The 22516-nt window shown below is 39.5% G+C and overlaps 1 protein-coding gene across 2 annotated transcripts in view; it reads left to right on the forward strand.

Moving 5' to 3' along the window:
* Window positions 1–22516, forward strand: part of MAP3K15 (mitogen-activated protein kinase kinase kinase 15) — an 87912-nt gene that overhangs the window by 14508 nt on the left and 50888 nt on the right. The window contains exons 2-4 of one of the 2 annotated variants that reach the window (XM_035321758.1): window positions 12141–12280; window positions 15616–15639; window positions 20474–20545. In XM_035321758.1, the coding sequence (XP_035177649.1) occupies window positions 12141–12280; window positions 15616–15639; window positions 20474–20545 (236 nt within the window). The remainder of the gene's footprint in view (window positions 1–12140; window positions 12281–15615; window positions 15640–20473; window positions 20546–22516) is intronic. The other variant, XM_035321840.1, reaches the window with a different exon arrangement.

Raw genomic sequence — 22516 nt, forward strand, 5'->3', positions numbered from 1 at the left:
CCAAACTACAGGCAAGGTTCAAGTGAGGTTCAGGGTTGGGTGTTCTTTCTGTACGCTCTCTCTACTGGCGAGCTCAGCTCTAGTAAACATTGCAGTGGAAATATTCTCATGTGACGCTTGGCACACAGCTAGTGCAGCAGGCAAGTGTGAAGAGCCTGCTTTTAATTTACTCCACTGTTTTCATCTGTTAAACAGGGCAATGAAATGACAGGTTCTGCAGAATTAGCAGGCTCTTTAACTTGCAGTGAAATTTAGGAGAGAACGTTATCCTCAGTGAGCTGGCATAGTTAAAAGTATGTGTGATGTGAGACGCCTACTCTTTATGGCTGCCTAGCATCTATGTCAAAGCTTTTAATATACTAGGAACATAAAAGCAGGGAGAATTACGAGGTATCTCGTTCTCAGGCAGCCTGTGATGGGTGAGTGTTTTTGTAGTGTCCTGCGTGTGTAGATTCAGAGCCCTTTTCCAATCACTGATTGCAACTTGGGGAAAAAGTGAGAAATGAGTGACTTCTGGAAACTTTGCCTAATGTCTGAATAACAAAAAGGGAAACAAATGCAGGTTATTTAAATATGCCTTGACAATGTTTGAGTGCTGCTTTGTCAGTGTTCGTTTGGGTACATTTGGGTATCAGGGTTGGATGAGTACGTGGGAAGTGTAAATAGCTGTCTATTTTGAGTAAGGATTCAGGCATACTGATTGCTTTGTAGTTACTTAGCTGTTCGGCAGATGGAAGTTAGTTGCTAAATCACACTTCCTGAGTTGTAACTCATGCCTAGGAACAATTAGGTGGTAGAGGGGAATGGCTTAGGTAAAATATTAGGAATGGGGAATGTGAACTTGCAATAGCAAATTATTTTAATTTGCCTCTTTTATTATTATTATTATTTTTTACTTCATTTGGGTGCATGGTTCCGTGGCTGAAATAACGATCACTGCAAGTTTAAGCACTTTGTCACTCAGTAGGTATGATTGTACAGCAGTGTGGATGACTGTTCTTTGAGAGGTGTTGTGCGTGCCGTGTCTCAGCCCAGACTCTGTCCTACTGCTTACAGTATCTGATTGTTTAGCTGCAGATGCAAGTATGTTTTATTATATTATACACAAAAAGTGACTTAAAAGTGACTTTCATGAAATTAAGTGCTTTTTTTAAAAAACAAAAAACAAAACAAACAAACAAAAAACAACAACACCAAAACTCTTATTTATTTCATTTCTTGTAAAGTCTAGCAGTTCCTTACAGTCCTTTTCCAGGAGGCTCGTGGGAGGCTGGTCGCTGATACCCCACTCCCAGGAGGACTGATCAGGTGCAGTGACAGGCCTCCTATCTGCTGCTGTGCCTGCACTAAGTTAGGCAGAAGTTATCCAATTAAATACAGGTTGAGGGATAAGATTAGAAGTATCCATACTCCATGGGGAGGATGGAGTGGAAAGGGAGGGAAGCAGAGAGCATGGGTCATGGGAAAGAGGTAGGAGTTACAGGAAGGCATGACCGTTCATCTGCCTGTGCCATGAAACCTCCCAAATGACTAAGATCCAAGTGATCAGATCTCCCTCTCAATTTTTAACCCAGGAGGTTGAAGGCTGCAATTTTACAAGGAAATGGTATAAATAGCGACCTATTGCGTGTGTCACAGCTTTCAGAAGCCATGTGGCATGCAGACCTCGGCAGGACCCATCTGATTTTAATTGTGGTTGGTGACTAAAGATCTGTGACTTTGCACGTAGTCCTGGAGTGGGCAAACTTTTACAGCCCTTCCTCAAGGAAGGGTGAGCGTGCAAAGAGGTGTGTACCAGGTAAGTTTCCAGTGACGGTGTGTGCAGGCTTTTTACTTATTATGTATTATTTTTTACTGTGATGTCTCTCACCACTGTGTTAGGTCCCACGGACCTGAGGCTGGATTGTTCTCAGGACATCACAAGCTGTGGTATGAAATAAAAAGTAAAGTCTGTTTCTAGCCATAGTATGAATGTCACTGGCTTACAGGGAAATGCAACGCTTGCATTTGGCTTGAATGGTAATTTTACTGGGAATTTAATGAGTAAAAACTTCATCTATAGTCCAGGAGCACCCAATTTACAGAAAACTTAAGTAAGAGTCAGCTGTTCAGAGACTCCTTTGGAAATCCCAGCCGTGGGTCTGAACTGTGTCAATCCTTCCTTTTTGTTCCCTGAGGGCAGAGTGCGTGCAGGTACAGTGCTGGTGAGGAATTTGTTGGTCAGCTGGTGTGAACATCTGCAGGGAAATACCTGCTGAGGCGACATAAATAGTGACTGAAATGCTTTTATGGTTGAATTTGATTCTTCAGAGCAGAACTGCTAGGGTCTGTGGAGTGGCTTTGTTGCCCTCAACACATTCTGTGGGAGTGTCTGCAGTTATCTTTGACTCCCTTCATAGCTAGTGAAGAGAAAAGGGCATGTTTGGGCTGCAGTTCTTCTTGTCCTAAAGAAGGCTTTTGAATGATCAGGTGAGTGATGCTCTGAAAGTGCTTTTACCCTCTCTGGTTGATGGTGAGGGGAATGCAGACTGGCTCATCTGAGGCCAAACGCTTCCTTTGTGTCTGACCAAATCACTGCTGAATCTTAGCTTTGGAATGAGCAACATTTCTTGAGGCTAGCAAGAGTAATTCTAGAAAGCCTGACTCTTCTGTCAGGCTTCTCTTTGGTACATGGAAGTACTCCGGCTTCTTAAGTTGGCACAAGAGGACGTTGAACGTTGACCAAAAGAATAAGCTCCCCAACACAGTCTCAGAAATGGCTGGGTTGGTTTTAATTAAATCTTTTATAACAGAAACAAAACAACAACAAAAACCACAACCAACAACAAACCCCCACAACCTCAAGCAAAGACTAGAAAAGTTGAAAGAGACTGAAAACAAAGCTTTGTCATGGAGAACATTAAGCAATTTCAAAGCTTAGGCATACTCTGTTTGCAGTGGGTTACACATTTCCTAACTTCTGCAATTCAGTATTGCAAGAAAAGTTCTCTGAGAATTAGTTCTTTGTTTCCTTCTTTCCCTAAGCAGTTAACTGAAAGAAAGATACCCACATTGTCTGACCTCTTCTGAGTGACAGGTGATTTTCTGGTGTTCCACTTCCAATAATGCAGTATTTCCTACTTCACACTTGTGCAGAAGCACTAAAGGTGCGTTCTGAGTTTGGATGTGCCCTGTATTATGTCAGCTGCATTACTTTCCTTCACACACTGCTTCTTGACGGCGCACAGGTGTATTCTGTTCTGGCAGGGCCTGAGGGACACTCATAGAGGCTGAGTTAAATATAAGCACAGATGTGCTCTGGACAGAATTTTTGCTTTTCTGGATTAGTAGAACTGCATTCCTATTTTTAGAGCAGTGTCTTGTCTTCTTTGAAACTTACAGGTTTACTATGAATTTAATTATATTTAAGAAACATCTGAGAATATTTTGTAAAGCTTTTGCTTTTTGATTGCCAAAGATTTTTGGAAGAAGCCATTTAACAGCAGAGAAAATTCTCAATATGCAACTGAAAGGAAAGAATTGAAAGTTTCAGGTGATGTGTCTAATGAATAAAGAAACCCCAAAACATAAAAATAAATGAGAACTGAGGTTCCAATGAATCCCTAGACCTGGCAGTATTGCTCACCTACTGTAATTTGTTCTGCTGCTTTTAGCTAAAGAGTAGCTTCTTGGGCGATATAATTTTTGGAACAGTTTATTTTAATAATAAGGAATGCATGTGAATTATAAATACAGCCTGAATACTTCATCATAGTGTAGTAAAATTGATAGTTTTAAATGCTAGTTTCTCCCAATTTGCAGTAAGCACTACTGGAGCATGAAAAATATGTTCTAGTTCTATTTTTAATGCGTGTTCTCTGTACCCGAGGGCGGATGAAAGATGCATTATCTGAGTGCAGCTGTAAAGTAACACCCCAGTGCTGACATGATTAGTGGCTGCAGTGTGTTTGGGTCTGAATATGACCCTCTTTTGGAGCCGACTGGATGCTATGGGTACTCATGCAGAGCTGTGGAAGCTAGAGGTGAGCACTGCCCCCTCAGTCTTACCCACGCTGCTGTTTTGGGTGGCTCCCTGGTTTCCCCAGGGGCAAATTTGCTGGATGGGAATTGTTGGTGACGAGGCTGGTATTTGAAATTCAGAGGGCAAAAGGTCACAGGTGAGAACCAAAGCCAAGAACAAGAAGTTTCTGGTTGTGACTAAAGTAAATATTTGTAATAAATAGAATTCTTCTATTCCTCGCTTATGTTAAAATGCTTTCAAGCTCTGTGTATGTGCCATACTGGTTGCTTTCATTACTGGTTTTCCTCCAGCTGCATGTGCTGCTGTTTCTTCCAAGCTGGCTTATTCTGCTGGCTGCTTCTTTCAAGTTCAGAGTTGAGCACCTACGTGCACGGCTATCCAGAAGGAGCTCATTCCTGCGTCCTTTTAAGCCTCTAGGGGCTCTCCCATTGGTTTGAAGGGAAGCATATGAGTCACCTTTGTGATCTGTACGTGAAAAACAGGTGTACCAGCTTCCTGATCTCCTCCTCTTCTCTTTCAGAGTGCAATCCAAGCTAGGACTTTGGTAACTTCTATCCGTTCTAGTAGCTTGAAAACTGCCACATTTCTGTTTTTTGTCTTGGGAGTTGAGAGGCTTGAGTTTGAGAGCTGCAGACGCTTTAGATGCATCGGAAGGGGGAGATGCCTCACTGGGCCGTGTGAAAGCTGTGCTGGATGCTCTAGCGTGCATCCATACGCTGTGTTTTCCTGACACTTTGCTTAATGCAGCTGTTGCCAGGTTTGGCTCTGGAGGTGAGACACAGCCAGCCTCAGTGCTCGTTCCAAATGCAGCAGAGCAGTCAGCAACGCTGTCATGTAGGGAAAGGCTCATCTGAAAAGTGAAGGTTTGCAGTTTCTTAGCAACACCGGGGCTCTGGATTTGCTTGGTCCTCTCTGGAAAGTTACGACAGTTGCCTTTCCCTAGCTGAGGATGCCTTTTCTGCTCAGCTAATGCATAGTTAAAATGACTTCTTCAGCATTCATGGTATTCAGGTTCACGGAGCAGAATTCAGATTCAGTGAGCAGATGTGGGATTGCTTTCCAGAGCAGGTTTTGACAAAGAGAAAGGAAGGAAGGAAGAAATGCAAAAGAAAGGTCTGACTTCTGTGTTTGCTATTCTGATAGTGTTGATTTTTGGAAGGACCCTGTTTCAGTCTTTTTACCTTCTATTTTGGTTGACGAGGTGAGCACAATTCATAGTCTTTGGTGCATGGCACACCATTCTTGCCAATAGGTCATTTTGCTATGTAAAACCTGTGGCAGATGAAGATATGGCTGAAGCCACACCTGAGTAAAAGATAAATGGCAGTTTCCTTGTGAGAAGACAGATTAGATGACTTGCCCTGCCTTTGATAAAGCTACATGTGCCTGAAATTGTCACTTTATGACAGTCCTTTTGCCTTCCTGAGCAAACAGATGAACAATGGAAGAGCACATTTCAGAATTTTTGCCATTTGCACGGGCTTTCAAAAGTCCTAAAGAACTTAACGAATCCATTAGAGCTGGCAAAAAAGAGATATATTTAAGTTGAGATTTTGCTTTATTTTATGGTCAGAATGGGTGCAGATGGATAATACACCAGAATCAAAATTTAATTTTCTCTATCCTCTTATCTCTATCCTGAGATAATTATCCTTAAATAACTATGTAAAAATGTTTGGCCTATATTAAAGTTGTCTCCTTCCTCAAATTTTGATCGGTATCATTAACAAACCCCATAAATCTCACTGTTTTTTCCTCAGAGATTACTAATGTGAATAGAAATAAAAAATAATCTTTTTTTCCCAGATGAACATCCAAGGAATCATGCCAACTTTCATTCTTAAACTTCCTCTATGATGAAATACCTCCAGTATGATGCTGTGTTTCCTTTTCTGAAGTAGGAAGTGGGCTGAAACATGTAATCAGAGCCCAGCCTCAACTGAATTCTTGTGCAAAACTTGATTGCAGTTCATAAGGACAACTTGCCTTCTTGAGGCACATCGTAAACTATTTCTAAGCTATTGCAATTGGTTTAAATTTCAGTTTGCAATGAATATTGCAATTCACGTTTGTGAGTGCTTGAAGGGTGAGAGGTTCCATGATTGCTGCGTTTCTTGGTCCATCTTAAGTAAAAGCTGCAAAAGATTTCTAGTTTTCAAAATACACTTTAAGCATGACCAAAATTTTTTCCCTCTAAAAACTTTGGTATGCTTTATTTTAAAGGAACGTGCAGACATGCAGAAAAAACACTTGGTGTATCCTTAAGTTACACTTTTGAGGACAGTTAGGGCAATTGTTTTCTTTTGGAGCATTGTTGGTCTTCAGAAGAATAATATGAATAGTTTCTTCCAGTGTATTTCATGGGTTACACATTTGTTTATTCGCTAACTATGAAGGATAGAGATCCAAATCACCAATGATCTGAAGCGATAGCAATCTGAAGGTCCGTAACTGTTCCCAGGATGCTAGTGAATAATAAGAGGCAGAGTTGCATATTATTTTCATTCAACAAAGTTTCTGTTGCCATTTTAAGGTGTGTTTCTTTTTTAAATGTATATTAAAATTCTGCTCGATGAAAAATAATCCATAAAAAATGGACAAACATTCATGCTTTCCACCCAGATAAGGCTGGATAGAGATAAGCCTTGGGCTAGAAGTTGAAAGTAGTACAGACTTTTTCTGGCTTTTTCTTGTTTGGCCTTCTAGATTCCACTAGACTTACAGCATATTTCAGGCCACTTCTGTACTTTCTCTTGTCTACTGGTTTTCAGTGACAAATCCAGAAACTTGGTGTCAACGTGTTATTTTTGTTGTTGCTAGCAGTGCCATACGTCCTACAGCACTCATGTGAAGACTTGTGAGTTGCTTAGATCATTAAATTATATAACACCTTCAGGTGCCATCCAGACAGAGGTTGAAACCAGGGGATTTAATTCTCTCTAATAAAGTTTTGCCTGTTGAGTAATTTATTAGTTCCATAGTCTACTGTTTTACCACAGGTAATGATCTCTGATCTTCATTTCAGTTGTCATAGTTAATTCTGGTTACGGCCTGGTCTCTTGAGACATGCCAGTGTTGAAATATATGAAATGTAATGTAAGAAATGATTTATGTACCATCTGCTGCAGCAATGCAGAGACCTAATCAAGATTGTACTAGTAATACTGATGAATTGCTTTAATGCACTATAAAATACACATAATGGAATTGCTTTACAATAGAAACAAAAGCTTCGACAAACTGCAATCAACTTCTTAATCAAGCAAGATCAGTTTTTAGGTTCTTAACAATAAAACTGTTTTCAGGGTGAAAATAGTTTTCCATGCAACAAGAGAACTGAAAGGACAAACGTTGAAAAGATCTCTTATGCTGAAGAAGAAATGAGGAAGGATGCATTTTTATGTGGATGTTCTTTAGAATGTGAGTTTCTGCTGCAGAAATGAAGTAATGTGTTTAAATGTTTTGTTCCAGGGTCATCCAAAAGTGTTTCTGTGTAACATTAAACACATCCCAACCCCTCCCACACCTTGTGGTGGATAGGTTGTAAAGGTCTCTGTAGTTGACTTAGAAGTCTATCTTTACAGAAGGGTTATGCCTTCCCCTACTCTCTGCCCTTCTTAACCTTTTATTATTGCATAATTATTGCATAAAATTCATCATTTGTTGAAAGATTTGTTCAAAGTTGGTGTTAGCTCTTGCTTCACGCTTGTTTGTAATGAAGGAAATGAAGGAGGTCAAACCTATATTTGGAAGGAGAAGCCTGGAAGTATGGTTTTTTGTTTGTTTTGTTTTGGACAGGCTCTCCTGGACATGGAGGATGGGAGTTGAGGATGAAGTGCGATTGGCTTATGTTTCTGTTCATAAATCAAGCTTTGCTAGGCAGGTACCATTGTTGTAGTTTCCTTTTATGTATTTCCTGAACTCTGTAAATAAGGAAATTATCTCTTTGCAACCATACTAAATATGCGGTTGTAGCATAGGGCCCCATGCCTGTGTTTCAAGAACTGTAGATGAAAGATTTTATCATCAATCATAAGCAAAATGCACGACAACTGAAAGAGCAGTATTTTCTCTAACATGTTATTGGCATTGTTCATTGAGTGCTTTACAAAACTGCCTACACTAGGAATAGAGATGTAACCCTGAAAGCAGTCGTCCTGGGGAGTGTCTTTAGACCCAGTGATCAGTGGCACTGAACACCGTACTAGCAGCACTACACTGGGAGGTTCAACAAGGCGCAGTGCTGGGTCCTGCACTTGGGGCACAAGAATCCCATGCAATGCTACAGGTTGGGAGAAGAGGGGCTGGAGAGCTGCCCAGTGGAAAGGGACCTTGGGGTATTGGTTGATAGCCGGCTGCATGTGAGCTAGCAGTGTGCCCAGGTGGCCAAGCAGGCCCACGGCATCCTGGCTTGTATCAGGAATAGTGTGGCCAGCAGGACCAGGGAGGTGATCATCCCCCTGTACTCGACTCTGGTGAGGCCACACCTCGAGTACTGTGTTCAGCTTTTGGCCCCTCACTACAAGAAGGACGTCAAGGCCCTGGAGAGTGTCCCGAGAAGCTGGTGAAGGGCCTGGAACACAAGTCCTCTGAGTAGTGGCTGAGGGAACTGGGGGTGTTTAGGCTGGAGAAGAGGAGGCTCGGGAAGACCTCATTGCTCTCTGCAACTACCTGAAAGGAAGGTGTGGGGAGCTGGGGGTCAGCCTCTTCTCCCAGGCATTAAGTAATAAGATGAGAGGAAATAACCTCAAGTTGTGCCAGGGGAGGTTTAGGCTGGATATTAGGAAAAAATTCTTTACTGAAATGGTTGTGCATCATTGGAACAGGCTGCCCAGGGAAGTGGTGGAGTCACAATCCCTGGGGGTCTTCAAAACACATGTAGATGTAGAGCTTAGCAAAGTGGTTTAAGGATGGACTTTGCAGTGCTAGGTTAAAGGCTGGACTACATGATCTTAGAGGTCATTTCCAACCTAAATGATTCTATCGTTCTTTAGTAAGAATTGTTTGTCGGTCATTTTGTTCTCCACCCAAATCTGCATTCATTTCCTGGGCTCACCAGACTCCAGCGATGTTTCACTAGCACCTGATGAAGCTGTTCTGTAAGTAGATACAAGCACTCTCTTTCCTCCCAGCTCCAAGCCTGCTGCTTCTCCTGCTGGAGGAAAGCGTGGAAGCTTCCCTGGGAACCCAGGCTCTTGCTGCTGGCATTGGCTTCTGTCTTTCTGTCTCATTTCTTGATTCCCATGGTCAGACTGGATCCATTCAACTGTCTTCCTGGGGCTTTTTTTTTTTTTTTTCCACTTGAATGTATATTTTTGTGATACCATCTTCATCACCTCTGCTGGTCTTCAGTTTATTTTATTTTATGTTATTCACAGTTGTGTTCACGAGCTGCGAATAAACACGAAAAAAATCATTCTCATACATCACCTTTTATCTGTGTAAATGAATATGTAAGTGGTGAATAATTCCCCTTTTTAAGGCAGATGCTTCTGTTCTTATGTCCATTTAATGTGGTTCTGTGCTGCTTGCGCTGTTACCTAGCAGCAGTCAATAGAAGACAAATTTCACTTGTAGACTACTATTTGTGCAGCAGGGAACTGCGTACAGCCTTGTAGCAATAAACTCTGTTATGGATCATTGCTCACATTGTATTGCAAAATGCAATATCTGTGTGCTACATGAACACATTGTCTAAATTCTCTCACCAGGAAGGCAGTTTGGGTTTCACAGCACTCTAGTTCCACCAAAACAGTTCATGGAGGCACTAAAACTAGTCCAAGATCTTAGACTTTTTTATATTTTTTATTTTTTCCATTAGGTGTAGTTTGATTCTGGGTCTGCTTGTTCCTTCATCTTAATGTTTGTTCTATGGATCACTTGCATTTTCCAAAATGATGAAACGATTTTGTGATGTTGAGGGTGGGGGTAACCTAGATTTGGATGTATGCATGGAGCTGGGGTTTACTCCTTCACGCCCTCACAGTTTGTTTCACCCAGCAGTGTGCAGTATACTAAGCATTATGCCCATGCTGTAGAAAGCTCACTAAACAGGCACTGGAAAGGGGGATCAGTAGGTGGTGCAGGATTCCTCAGGGGTAAGGGAATTTTCTCATGTGTCAGTGATTTATTTATTTATTTTTTTCCCTAGCTTTTGAATGGTGATGTTTTGGTTTTGAGGCATGTCATTTTCTGTGGACTCCAGATAAAATATCCAGGTGGAATCCTGGATGTTTTATCCTGGATATCCTGGTTGGATGACAGGTTGACCATGAGCCAGCAGTGTGCCCTGGCGGCCAAGAGGGCCAATGGGATCGTGGCATGCATTAAAAGGAGCGTGGCCAGCAGGTCAAGGGAGGTGATCCTCCTCCTCTACTCTGCCCTGGTCAGGCCTCACCTGGAGTACTGTGTCCAGTTCTGGGCTCCCCAGTACAAAAAAGACAGGGATCTCCTGGAAAGAGTGCAGCGGAGGGCCACAAAGATGATACAGGGCCTGGAGCATCTTCCCTGTGAGGACAGGCTGAGACCTGGGTCTGTTCAGCCTGGAGAAAGGACTGAAATAAATACCTGAGGTGTGGGAGACAGAGGGATTTGGCTAACCTCTTTTCAGTGGTTTGTGGGGACAGGACAAGGGTCAATAGCTGCAAGATAGAGCACAGGAAGTTCCGCACCAGCATGCAAAAGAGCTCCACGGTGAGGGTGATGGAGCGCTGGAACAGGCTGCCCAGGGAGGTTGTGGAGTCTCCTTCTCTGGAGATATTCAAGGTCCGTCTGGATGCCTACCTGGGCAGCCTGCTCTGAGGAACCTGCTTTGGCAGGGGGGTTGGACCCGATGATCTTTCAAGGTCCCTTCCAACCCCTACAGTTCTGTGATTCTGTGAATTCTCCAGGAATGTGCATTCATGGCAGGCTTCAGCAAGAGCTCGCATACTGGGTGTGGGGCATTGAATCTTGTGATGGCTAACCTCCATGAAGCCCAGGCTGCTGTTTGAATCTCACACATCAGTCCTGCTTTTGGATTTCTTGTTTACTAGTGGCTCACTCCTCTCTGTCATTCCCAGTAGATACAGGAGCTGTCTGTTAGCAACTTTAGAGTTTTAGTATTATTGCCCAGCTGCACTGAGTCTCTGGAATCTGTTTTGAACCTCAGGCTGCCCTGTGGTTTGAATGCCAAGGCTCTAGTCTTATGAATACTTTGGATTTAAGTTCATCCATCTACCCCACAGCAGTGAAAGCAGACAGTCACAGAGATACAGACCTTTGAAAAGCTTTAAACCACAGCTTTCTTAGCTAGTATAGAAGATACAAGGATCAAGGGGAAAACTCAAGATAAATGTCCTCTTTTCCAGTTACCTTTTCCCTCTGTACTGGCCTTTAGGCTTATGTCTGAACCAAATGGTGAGTTCCAAATCCGTAGCTTGTGTCTCATCAGTTCTGCGTAGCATGGGGTATTTTTCCTTTGCTCTCTGCGTAAGTTGTCTTCCATTGACATAAATTTTCACTTCCATTTCTGACTACTATGCTACCCAAGAGATGTGCAAGTCTTGCTCAGGTTACCTGTATTGAATCCCTTCATTCCAGCCTCTCCCTACCCTGGCTTGAACTCCATAATGTGTGTGTAGCTTTTAAGAGTCAGCTTTCACAAGCTTTTTCTTTTTCCACAGGTTAGGAATTTCCTGTAGTCCAAACATCAGTCCCTTAACATAAACTCCGTCTTGCCTTTTTCCCAAATTTTCAGCTGCACTGTTCTCAGAGGTTCCCCGTGAAGGTTCAGAGCCTTCCACCTTAATGGGTGTTCTGGGTGTCAGGCCTAGCTCAGAGCAAACGTAGACCTGCTTCTTCACCTGTGGTATCCCTGATGCACTGACTTCAGACTGTGAATTCATATACGGTGCCTCATAGTTATTGTGATCACAGTAACTGTGATCGTTTCCTGGATATGGTATCTTAAATGCACGGTAAAATTTACTTGTGCCATGAGAAAATGATCCTTATTTGAGCATATTGATTTTGGCTGTCCAAATTTATGTGTAATTTCAAGATTTATTTTAACTTCTTTGTAAGAATAAAGTGGATTTTAAGACTATTAGCACTTTTCCCCCTCTCTCTCTCATTTCAGATGTTGCAGTTGTGGATATGAGTGATATTTCCAAGCAGCCATCACTGTTCTACCACCTTGGTGTGCGTGAAAGCTTTGACATGGCAAATAATGTTATACTCTACCATGACACAGATGCTGACACTGCTCAGTCACTCAAAGTAAGGTTCTCACTTCAAAATCTGCTTCATTTCAGAAACACCTTTAACTACCTGATCCTGCAAACATTTTTTTTTTTCTGAAACTTTGACTGAATGTGATTTCCTGGTGACTATGTAACAGAATCATGTTAGGAGTAATAGCTACGGTCTACAAGCAAAAACCAGCAGTGATTAGAATAGTATAAAAGCTTGTTTATAAGTAAAGATCCTTAGTACTGTACTGAATTTGCTTCACATGGTTAGATTTGGAAGTGAGGTCTAATTTTTCCTTCCACTTCCTCCTCTTAGTTAGAGTACACATTAAAAAAAAAAAAGTTATGCAATGTATAATAATGACACTTGAACAACGAATGTATTGCAACCTATTCCTACTATTGACACTCTTCTCATAGATAAGGTTAGTATCTCCTAGGTACTGAGTAACTAAGACTACAGGAATCTTCTTTTTATTGCTCTTTGAAGATAAACAGATCCTCATCAGATCTTTTTATAGGCCTCTCCATTCATTTTTATAGTAGGATAATACATGCTATATGCTTAAGTCTTGTAATTGCTGTTCTGAGTGCAAGTCCTGTGTTGTGGATGTTTGTCTTTCACAGTGTAGGTTTTCTTTGGTTTGGATCACATTTTGACGACTCTTTGTGTTATTACCCACTGATTCTTTTAATATCATTTTCTTGCTACCTTCACTGAGAGCAGTGTTGTTCGTGCTTTTTTTTTCCTTATTTATTCCTCTATATTTCTCATTCCACTGGACTCCAAAATCCTTCCTGGAATTCTTCAGCCTCTCTGGACCTATAAGAATATTAAGTTTCATGTTAATGTTGTATGAGTCTTCTTGTTTCTTCCCCAAAAAGCAGTGTTCTGTCATAGCTTCTTTTTCATTTTTTCTTCTGCTCTCAATGTCACTGTTTTTACTCTGATGTGTTTAGTACCCCATGCTTCCTTTCTGCAAGTGGTGGTCCGCATGTACATTCCCTTTCTGTGTGACCTGGATTCTCAAGAACTCGGAGATGGAGCCGCTCTCACCCTGTGCTCAGAGACATAAAAGAGATAGGTGCTAAGGCACACTTGCATGCCTTCCATTCCTCTGTCTAACTGGAGTGGGCAGGCATACAACTTTTCATTTTGCAGTGGTAATATACTTGACTTCAAAGAGATCTTTTGTTTTTATTTTTAATTAACATGTTTTATCTGTCTCTTATGCAGTCTCTCAGATGTTCTGATCAGCTTGGTTCTCCCCAGCATGTGCCAGATTTTGGGAGGCACAGGCTAGTCATCTTTGTCATCATCAACATGTCTCTGCCTAGTGAGGCCCTCTGTTGATATGATGTCTGTAATTTGTGCCAAGCACATATGCCAGCATGTGCTCCAAAGCTGGAGTGATGAATGACCTCCAGTCACATCTGTCTATGGCCCAGATGTTCAGATTGTTCATTCTCAGAACTTGCAAGTCTTTGCAGTGTCAGTTCTGGGGCTTTTCTTCTAAGTGTGTAAAGCCCACGGACAACTCTGGGGACCTGGGAATGCTGGAGCATGACTGGATCGCATAGAGCTAGAAAAGCTATTATCTGCCTTCATCTCTCTTCTGCTAGGAGCTCTATTAGTGCCACTGAGGTCACACTTAACCTTTTCCTTATTACGTGGTTGTTAGTGTAACCTTCTCAGACGACAGAGTAAGATGTGCCTGTGGGTTCAGAAGTCTTGATTTAAGTTGCTGGAAACAAGTTGAATAGATCATCTGAACACTAGAGTCGTTGAAGCAGGACACTGCCATATGGTTCAGTCCTACAGTGATGCCCTTGACGCCTCTTCTGCAAATGAGCCCAAGCTCACACTTGGATGCCATTCAGTCCCTTTCTTCTTAGGAATACTTCAGAAGGTGGATAGGGATTGTTCCTGGGATCTTTCAGTGAAGAACATTTCATGATCTCGTGATGTGTTTCATGTTTTAGGTGCTGGATAGCTCTCAGAAAAGTTCACTTCTACCCAGTGAGAAAATAATTTATCAGCAGTAAATAAAGCTTTACTGGAGATGCTTGTTTAGCTAGGTGGACATGTTTATTTTTAGACATGTCATATTTCAGATGTCTAAACTTTCCATCATTTTTATTCTGAAGTATTTTATTGGCCTGAGGCGTTTGAATTAATCAATAATTCTGTTTAGGTATAGGAACCTTAGTATGTATTGTTGACTGTTTGCTGGTGGTTCTTTATTTCTGACTAATTTGTCCATTTTTTTCTCTTGCCTTCAGGAATTTATTTCTTTACTTAGATCTAGGTTGCTGCATATGCCTCTTAAGAGTGGCTAGCCTAATTATTATAGAGGCAGTATTCCTGCTATTACTCCTACTGGGAAGAGCCGTGAAGTTCAGACAGTCTGACTTTATGTAGCTTATTTCATAGAACCATCCTTGAAATTCTTCCAAGAGTTGTCTCTTCAGTTTCACCAGTGTCCTTTCCAAAACAGCCTAGTTCCAAACACATGAAAGGTATATTGTCTGGATTTCAAGCAGATCACATTTGCAGAATGAAACCTCTTAGGTAGTCCCTGACATTTGGTTTGATGGTGTACATAGGCACCATAATTTCTGTGCAAGTGGATTTCAGGCTGTTGGATGTGAAGTTGCTCAAGCAGAATTATCTTAGGTTGTCAAAGCACATACAATTAAATGATATCAATAACCTGGCTTAGAAACAAGTCTGTATTTTTGTAGAGTGACTTATCTGGAGATCTGTTTATTTCACGAAGTAGTATTCTTTGGACATGCAGGCCATCGCAAAAGGAGGAGAAAGTTACCAGCAACTGGAGATCTTTGAGATCTGGTTTACGCGTCTGTTAAGTTATCATCTGCCTCATGGTTTCAATAGCTCTTTAGATTTAAAGGTGAGAAGAACTAAGGTGTAGGGGTGTGTTGAGCTGTGACCATCTAGGTAGGAAAGGGGCCTAGGTATCTTAAAGATACTCTCTTAGAGGAAAAAATCTCCTTCTTTGAATGCTTTTGTTTCATGAATGTTCAGTCTGTGACTGGGTATGTGGAGTGCCCAGCCTGCGCAACTCCAGTTAGTGGCAAGTACTAGTTTTCTTCATCTTCTGAACGCTGCTTTAAATAGGTTTATTTTCTGAATCATTAATTCTTTTCTAACCTGAACTACTGAGACTTCTCTTCTTCTGTCCCTTTACTTGGAATTTGCTTTGGCAGGAAATGTGAATTATGCTGTGAAAAACACATTTGTGTGTATGTGTGTATATATGTGTATACCAGTTATTTTTATTGAACATAATAATTCACAATAAAAATGACTAATCATTTTTATTCTCTTTTTTTCTCAAGGATATGGTATCTCAGAAAAACACAGTAAGTATTAAATCTACATTCATTTTAAAACACAAAATGGACACATTTGAAGCAACTCTAATAACAAAACTGCCAAGCATATATATGCTCTATACCGTAGATGGAGGTCTGTTTTCCCTATATACAGTTCAGACTAGTGGAAATCTTGTTGAATTCCTTTCCAGAGTAAAGTTAGATTTAAAAATTACTTTTTTTTTTTTTTTTAATTCCTTTTTAAGTTCTAGAAAGGTGCCAGTAGATATGTTACACATGTAGGTTCATAGATCAAGAGGCAGTCTCAGAATTTCAAAGTCTCTTTCTACTGCTACCATTTTCACTCACTTGTGCAGACGTGTATGAGTGTGTGTGATGATTTATTAAGGCTGTCTTGTATATCAAACAGATTTGGCTACTGTGTAGCCACCCATCATCTTCCTCACAAATTCACGGATTTTGCTGAGGAATGCAAAAGCTTATTTCCCCAATTAAAAATATTCTTATTCTTTTAATACAAGTAAACCTCAACCAAGATAAGGTTTGGTAGTTTATTTTAGGTAATGTACCACAAAATCTTACACAGTTGTGATGTGAAGTATCAAAAATACATATCAGAGGTTATTTTCATGAAACACTGTACAATGGTTTACTGAGGACTATTGAATTTGCAAAAATATTAAACTTAGATTTATTCCATTCTGTTTTCCCCACATTCACCATGCACTTTAATTCTCTTTTGAATAAAATAGAACAGGATTAAAATAATAAAATGTTCTTAGATTTTGCTAAACTAATCATTTCAAGGGAACTGAAGAGAGAATGCATTAGTTACAGCAGTTTATTTTGAGTTGCCGTTTATAGATGGCCACAGCACTGTATGTAGGCTAAAGATAGATCAGGTTGAGCACTTGAGTAAGTCCAGGTCATTTTCCCGTCTGTCACGGTGATCTCTGATCTAGTTTCACTGTGCAGTGGGGACTGCATTTTCAGGTCCACAGCTCTGAAAAGGGGCCTCAGAACAACTGCACATTTGCTTGTGAATAATGCTGCTGACCACCTCCTGGCCACAAGTGGTGGGTAATCAAAATGTCACAAGTATTTGTTTTCCCATCCAAGAGGGAGAATTGTGACAGAGCCACTTGGTGGTTGCTCCAGAGATGGAGTAAAGGCAGAGGATGGTGACAAGTTCAGCCTAGCACCGTCAGATTAGCAGCCTGCAATCTTTTATTTTGGCTGATTCTCTCTCCCACAGAGGGAGTTATGACCTCCTTCACCTTCATGTGGAAGAGATGAAACGATAGGTATAGAAACATGTTTTCTGGGAAAAAAGAAAAAAAGAAAAAAAAAAAAAAGAAAAAAGGGACAGGGAGGAATCATGAAACTGGGATCCTGGTTTCTCCTCTAAAAAGAGTTTAATAAAGAAAAAAATAGAATAAAACTCAAAGGAAAAAACAACTGTCTTTAAACGCCCGGTATGATTTCTCTTATTTGAGGTTATTCATATTCTCTTTTATTAGTTAGTAAATTATATTGTAATATGCTCCCATACTACATTATTTTGTCATTTTTTTTTTTAAATCAGAAATCATGACAAACTAATTAGCAAGCTAAATAATTAATAGGTTAAAAAATTATATTTCTTCTAAGTTGGAATTGAGTTCAAATAGATAATTGCTTTCCACTCCTTCTAGATCCAGTGAGGTGTCATGACAGCCGTGCACTTTGCTGCAGTCCCAGTACTGTGCCACTGCTTCATTGCTCGATTATATTACAACCATATCGACAGTGTTTTGTTGGAAGGTCATTGTGAATGAGGGTTGCAGTATTAGTTATGTAGTTACCAAATCAGAGTGAGTTTACTATGTCTAATGAAGGAAATAGTTATATAACCACTTCAGTTTAAATTGTCAGTGTTACTTATTAACTGTTAATACACTGTACTAGGATTTTGTATTTTCCTTTCTCTTTTCCTGATTGAAGCAATCTTTGTATTGGTATGCCTCTGTCATAGTGTGAAATAGTAGAAAGAGCTTAAAATGCTCTTTGCTAGGGTGTGGAGACATGTTGGAAGGAGGATAGATACTTAATCTGCTGAGCCTTCCTCCAACCCAGAGGTAGCCACAGCTTTCTCTATGAAGAGAAGTCCTCTCTTACGAGCTCTATGTCCACACGTCTGTGTGTATAAGGGAAGGGACAACTGGGATTGCTACCAGATACATTGCACCATTCTTCCAGCAGTATGAGTGAAGCTTTCTGCACAGGGTACTGTAGTTAAGAGCTTTCTCTGAGGTTTCCTTGCCTTCACTATTTGTCCTGCAAATCTCAAATCAAGTACAAAGGTGCAAGAAAAGATCACAGCTTAGAATTGATGTGGAACCATGTTAAAGATGCAGAGATGAATGCGTAGTCTCTAGAGATGATTTTCTTTTGTGCATTACAAGTAAGCCTTGAAAAAATCAGTATTTCCTTGTAAAGAACACGTTATGCAAATTCAGCAAGAAGGAGGAGGCAAGAAACTGAACATAAAGCTAAAAACAATGTATACAAGAAAAAGGTGAGCAATTAATTTGGGTCTTGGCTTCAGCACAGCTGATCTAACAATGAAAACTATAGAATGGCATGTTGTGGTGGTGTGAGTTTGCGAGATTTAATGGCTTAATGTCTGAGAAAAAGTGTGAAAGTAGGAGAAGTGGGAATGTAGCTTCCTTCCATCACCCAGGAAAGAGATTTTTAGGGATAAGATGGGGAATGTGAGTCAGTGCTACTTGACTCCCACAAACAAGTAATTAAAATTCTGTATCAATAATTTATTGCATACTTGGATACAAAAGGAAAGAATTATTGGCTATGGGAGTTCAGTTCCCAGAGACAAAGCTGCACTGGTATGAAATTCAAGATCAGTATTCTCTGTGCCCCATCAGTTAGGTTTCCTTCCACAGAGCTCCTCTGAGCTTTGAGGACAACCTTCTGCTAATTTTACTTCTTGCATATGCACAGCACCCTTGTTTCTGTCAGAATTATCTTTGATAAAATAGATTTAAAATATCCATTCTGGCTGAAACAGTTTGTTTCCTGTATCACGGAAAAATCAAGGTTTGAGAGCAGTGGGTGCTGCTGGACTGTAGGGTACAAGAAAATGCATTTCTCTCTGGGAAGCAGGCTTGTACCTTGGAGTTTCTTTAAATGTCAGATTATTACTGGTTTACTGAGAAAATAAAACTCCAAAGATTTTCAAACACTGTATTTGTTTAAAAAAATCTTCCCCCAAACCAACATAACACACAAAATCTATGTGAAAGTTATCTTATTTTGGTGCAACATTTTGTTGATATCTTTGTTTTTGTTTGTTTTCTCCTCAGTAGGGATTTTATTTCTTTCCCTCTACAAAATTGTAAGGAATGGTGCATTAAAATGTCCAAGATGGAGTGAAGGAAAGAATGCACAAGAAGGTTTTTAAAAACAGCTGGAGTAGGAGGCAAAATGTACAGTCCTCCTCGCAGGATTTCTAGCATTGATTGCACATAGTTTATGAAATAAATACTTTGATCCATTTAGTTTCTTTGAATGTGGCACTGAAAATATAAGCTATATAAGCACTGTAAATAATAGAACTTCCCTCTGTGGAAAAATTAAAACAATTACAGAATATAGAGAGACTTAATTTTTCTTTAGTTAGTAGTTTGCCTGTAGAAATGTGAATAACCCTGTTCATTTCTTTTGAGGGAAATATTTGAAGGAAGGTAGGATGGCTATTAAACCAAAAGGTTTATTATTACTAAGGTCTGTGGACCTGAAGAGGTATTTCAGAGATTTAAATGGGTTTCTTTTTGTCAAGTCCTGTAGCAGCTCTTATATAGTAAGGAAAGAATGATGCTTTGGCCATGGAGGAGTCATTAGCAAAAATTCTCCTTGATATAAAGGGAACAGGATTATAATTTATCCTTGCCAAAAGGAATTTTTATGTTGAAAAATCACTTTTTATTGTGATTGGCAGAAAGTCTCTTCAGAGTTTCGCTAGCTGTATAAATTAGACTATCTACTTTTTTTTTTTTTAAGTTAATGAATATCTAAGAAAGCTAAATAAAAAGATTTTGGCACTTGGACTCATTTTCTCCAATTTAGTAGCCCCAATGGATTGACCAAAGTATGATTTATATGGATTTAGTAATCTGAAGAAATAGTATCATAGAACAGCTTTATGTTTTTTTTATTTTCTGATTATTTTTACAGTATATAAAAGGTTATGTGACTGGTCATCCAAAGATACTTTTCTAAAAAAGCCTCTGAGGCAGCAGAAGTAGTAAGAGTTTGAAAAGGGCACGGAATGAAAGATAGGAGTAGGAGCGTCTTAAATGCAGACAATTGTTATTCCTTTTGGGTGGAAAGCAGTAAAAAGGCAAAGGGTAACCCAGTAAATATTATTTCTAATGTTTCTGATCATTAAATATGCCACTGTTACTATTGACATAATGAAAACTAAGTCTTTTAAAATAAATTCATGAGTTTTAATGGAACTGTTACTGTCTCAAGGGATGCATATTTGTAGCGACTGGATTATAGTGAACTCAGCAGGTAATGAATCTGCCACATTCTTGAAAGTAAGACTTTAAAGCATGTTAATGATAACACAGGGAGATGTAAAGACAAATAAGAGATAAAGAACTCTCATATTCTTGATGACAACTTATTGCACTTATTGTTCTTGTAAATATGGGCTTGCTATAAATATCTATATTCATTTTCTGTTGTTTCTGTCTTTAATAATTTTTCTATTCATGTGTTGTGTCTGTTGTTTTGATTCTTATGCTATTTTGTGGTGGTGTTTTCCTCTATGTTGTTTTATTTCAATTTGGAGTAGGTTGCCAACCACAAAGCTTTCCTTCGGGTTCAAGTACCTCCTGAATACCACAGTGGTAATCTGATAGGCAAAGTATGTATCACTTTTGATCCGATTTCTGTTGAATAAATATGCCATCTCATTACTGTGTTTCTAGGCATTTTTATATAAGGATGCTTTTTAAATTATACTTGGCAGGATCTTTCTTTCAAAATACCTGTAATTTTGAAGTACTTGTTACTTGCAAGCTACATCTTGTGCTTGGAGCGTTTGGTTTATGATAATCTCTCTCATAGTATTTACATAAAAACGCCATATATGTTCAACTTTTGAACAGGAAATATTTTTATAAAGGTGATATCTTAGAGTCACCTATATTACAAGATGGATAGGAATGTGATGGCTTAGAAAACTAATGCAAAAACCTTAATTCTTACAACAACAGTGGATTAAACTCCCTGAATACTCAAAGGGTGTGACTTCTTTGAGTCAATGCCATTCGTTTTCTGTCATCCTATGTGTTTCTCTTCTAACTGCTTTGTGAGTTAGAGTAAGCACTGCTAGTACTCCTTGAGGAAGTGGCAAAAAGTAAAGTGACATAAACTGGCATGGCTAGAGTGAAATAATTGTGCTGTTAGCTGTGCAGGCATAACTCCCTTTCTGAAGATACAGAGATCTAGTACAATATCTCTGGCACAAAGTGACAGTTTGACCAGAATAACTATAGCGGGACAACTGAAAAACAGACAAACAACAACAACAAAAAGCACACAACTGTTTACATTATTAAGGTCAAAGTTCACTTTTAACAGTATTAATGAAATGTTTAGAGGACTGTTTGAAGGCAAAAGGCACTCTATATTTGGCCTGTCATGCGTAGATCCTAAAATGGCCTTTGTAGGCCTAGCTCCTTCAGGAAAGGCATATCTCTGTGCTTAATTCCTGTAGCCATTTTCCTCTGAAAAACAGGTCATTTTCCTCAATTTACCAGCAGTTACTTTTATTTCTTTTATGTTCCTAAACCTTGGGCTCTTTTTCTGTTGGATTGAAGTGTTGTGATCAAATACAAAAGTTTCACTGCCAGCACACTGTGCATATGTTATGTGCTAGAAGATGAGCTATTGAGAGTTATTCCTTTTTTTCAGTCTGTTTTATTTTTAAATTTTAAAAAATCTCAAGATAATAAAAACATCTAATAATCCAGAAATAAACCCACTCAGCATACAGTCTTTATAGATTACAAAAGTCATATAATTGTATGAATTATATAATTCTATGTATAGAATAATTCTATTCTATATTCTATATAATTCTCTATCTATGAATTATAAGCCATAATTCATAGATAATACATATTTGCAGTTGGAATGGCTATAATTGTTCCTTAATACAAACCTGTACCACTTATACCACTTATTTGCTATCTTAAAAAGCAGTAGTTGGTGTGTGACAGGACAGTAATTTTCACAGCTTTTGGTATCAGAGACCAGCATCCAGAGCAGATGATCTGAAGAAGTAAGGATGATGTTTACAGCCAGCTCTAGCCCTGATAGTTTAAGAAAAGTAGATGAACAGAACTTTTTTTTTTTTTTTTTTTTTTTTTTAACATAATAAAGATAAGGAGGACTATATTTAGAAAGTTCAGGCCATGCACCCTATATGAAGGGGCTTTAGAATTTATTCCATGTAAATATTGGACAGAAGAAGCTAAAAAATTGGAGATTGGTGTCTAGCAGGGCATACAATGTTTGGTTTTCTTTGTGCTATAGTGAATGGCATCTCAGTCAGGGGACAGAATATATTTCCCTTCATGTGCAGTACAAAAATCATACCTTGTCACCTGAATGAACTGGGTATGGACTGCCCTTCTCAAACATGGCAAACTGATTTTTGGAGGTACAGCTGTGCTGGTTGCTCTTCAGACAAGGTCACATGTCAAAATATGTGCAGGCTTCCTGACTTCTGCACACAAAAATGTGTTTTTAATTGAACAGATTTCATATCCAAAAAGAGGCAAAAACCTAAGTCAAACAGATGAGATGCTGGCCAAATATGATAAATACA

This window comes from Oxyura jamaicensis, chromosome 1, assembly GCF_011077185.1.
Source record: "Oxyura jamaicensis isolate SHBP4307 breed ruddy duck chromosome 1, BPBGC_Ojam_1.0, whole genome shotgun sequence".
In the NCBI taxonomy this organism is placed as follows: domain Eukaryota; kingdom Metazoa; phylum Chordata; class Aves; order Anseriformes; family Anatidae; genus Oxyura; species Oxyura jamaicensis.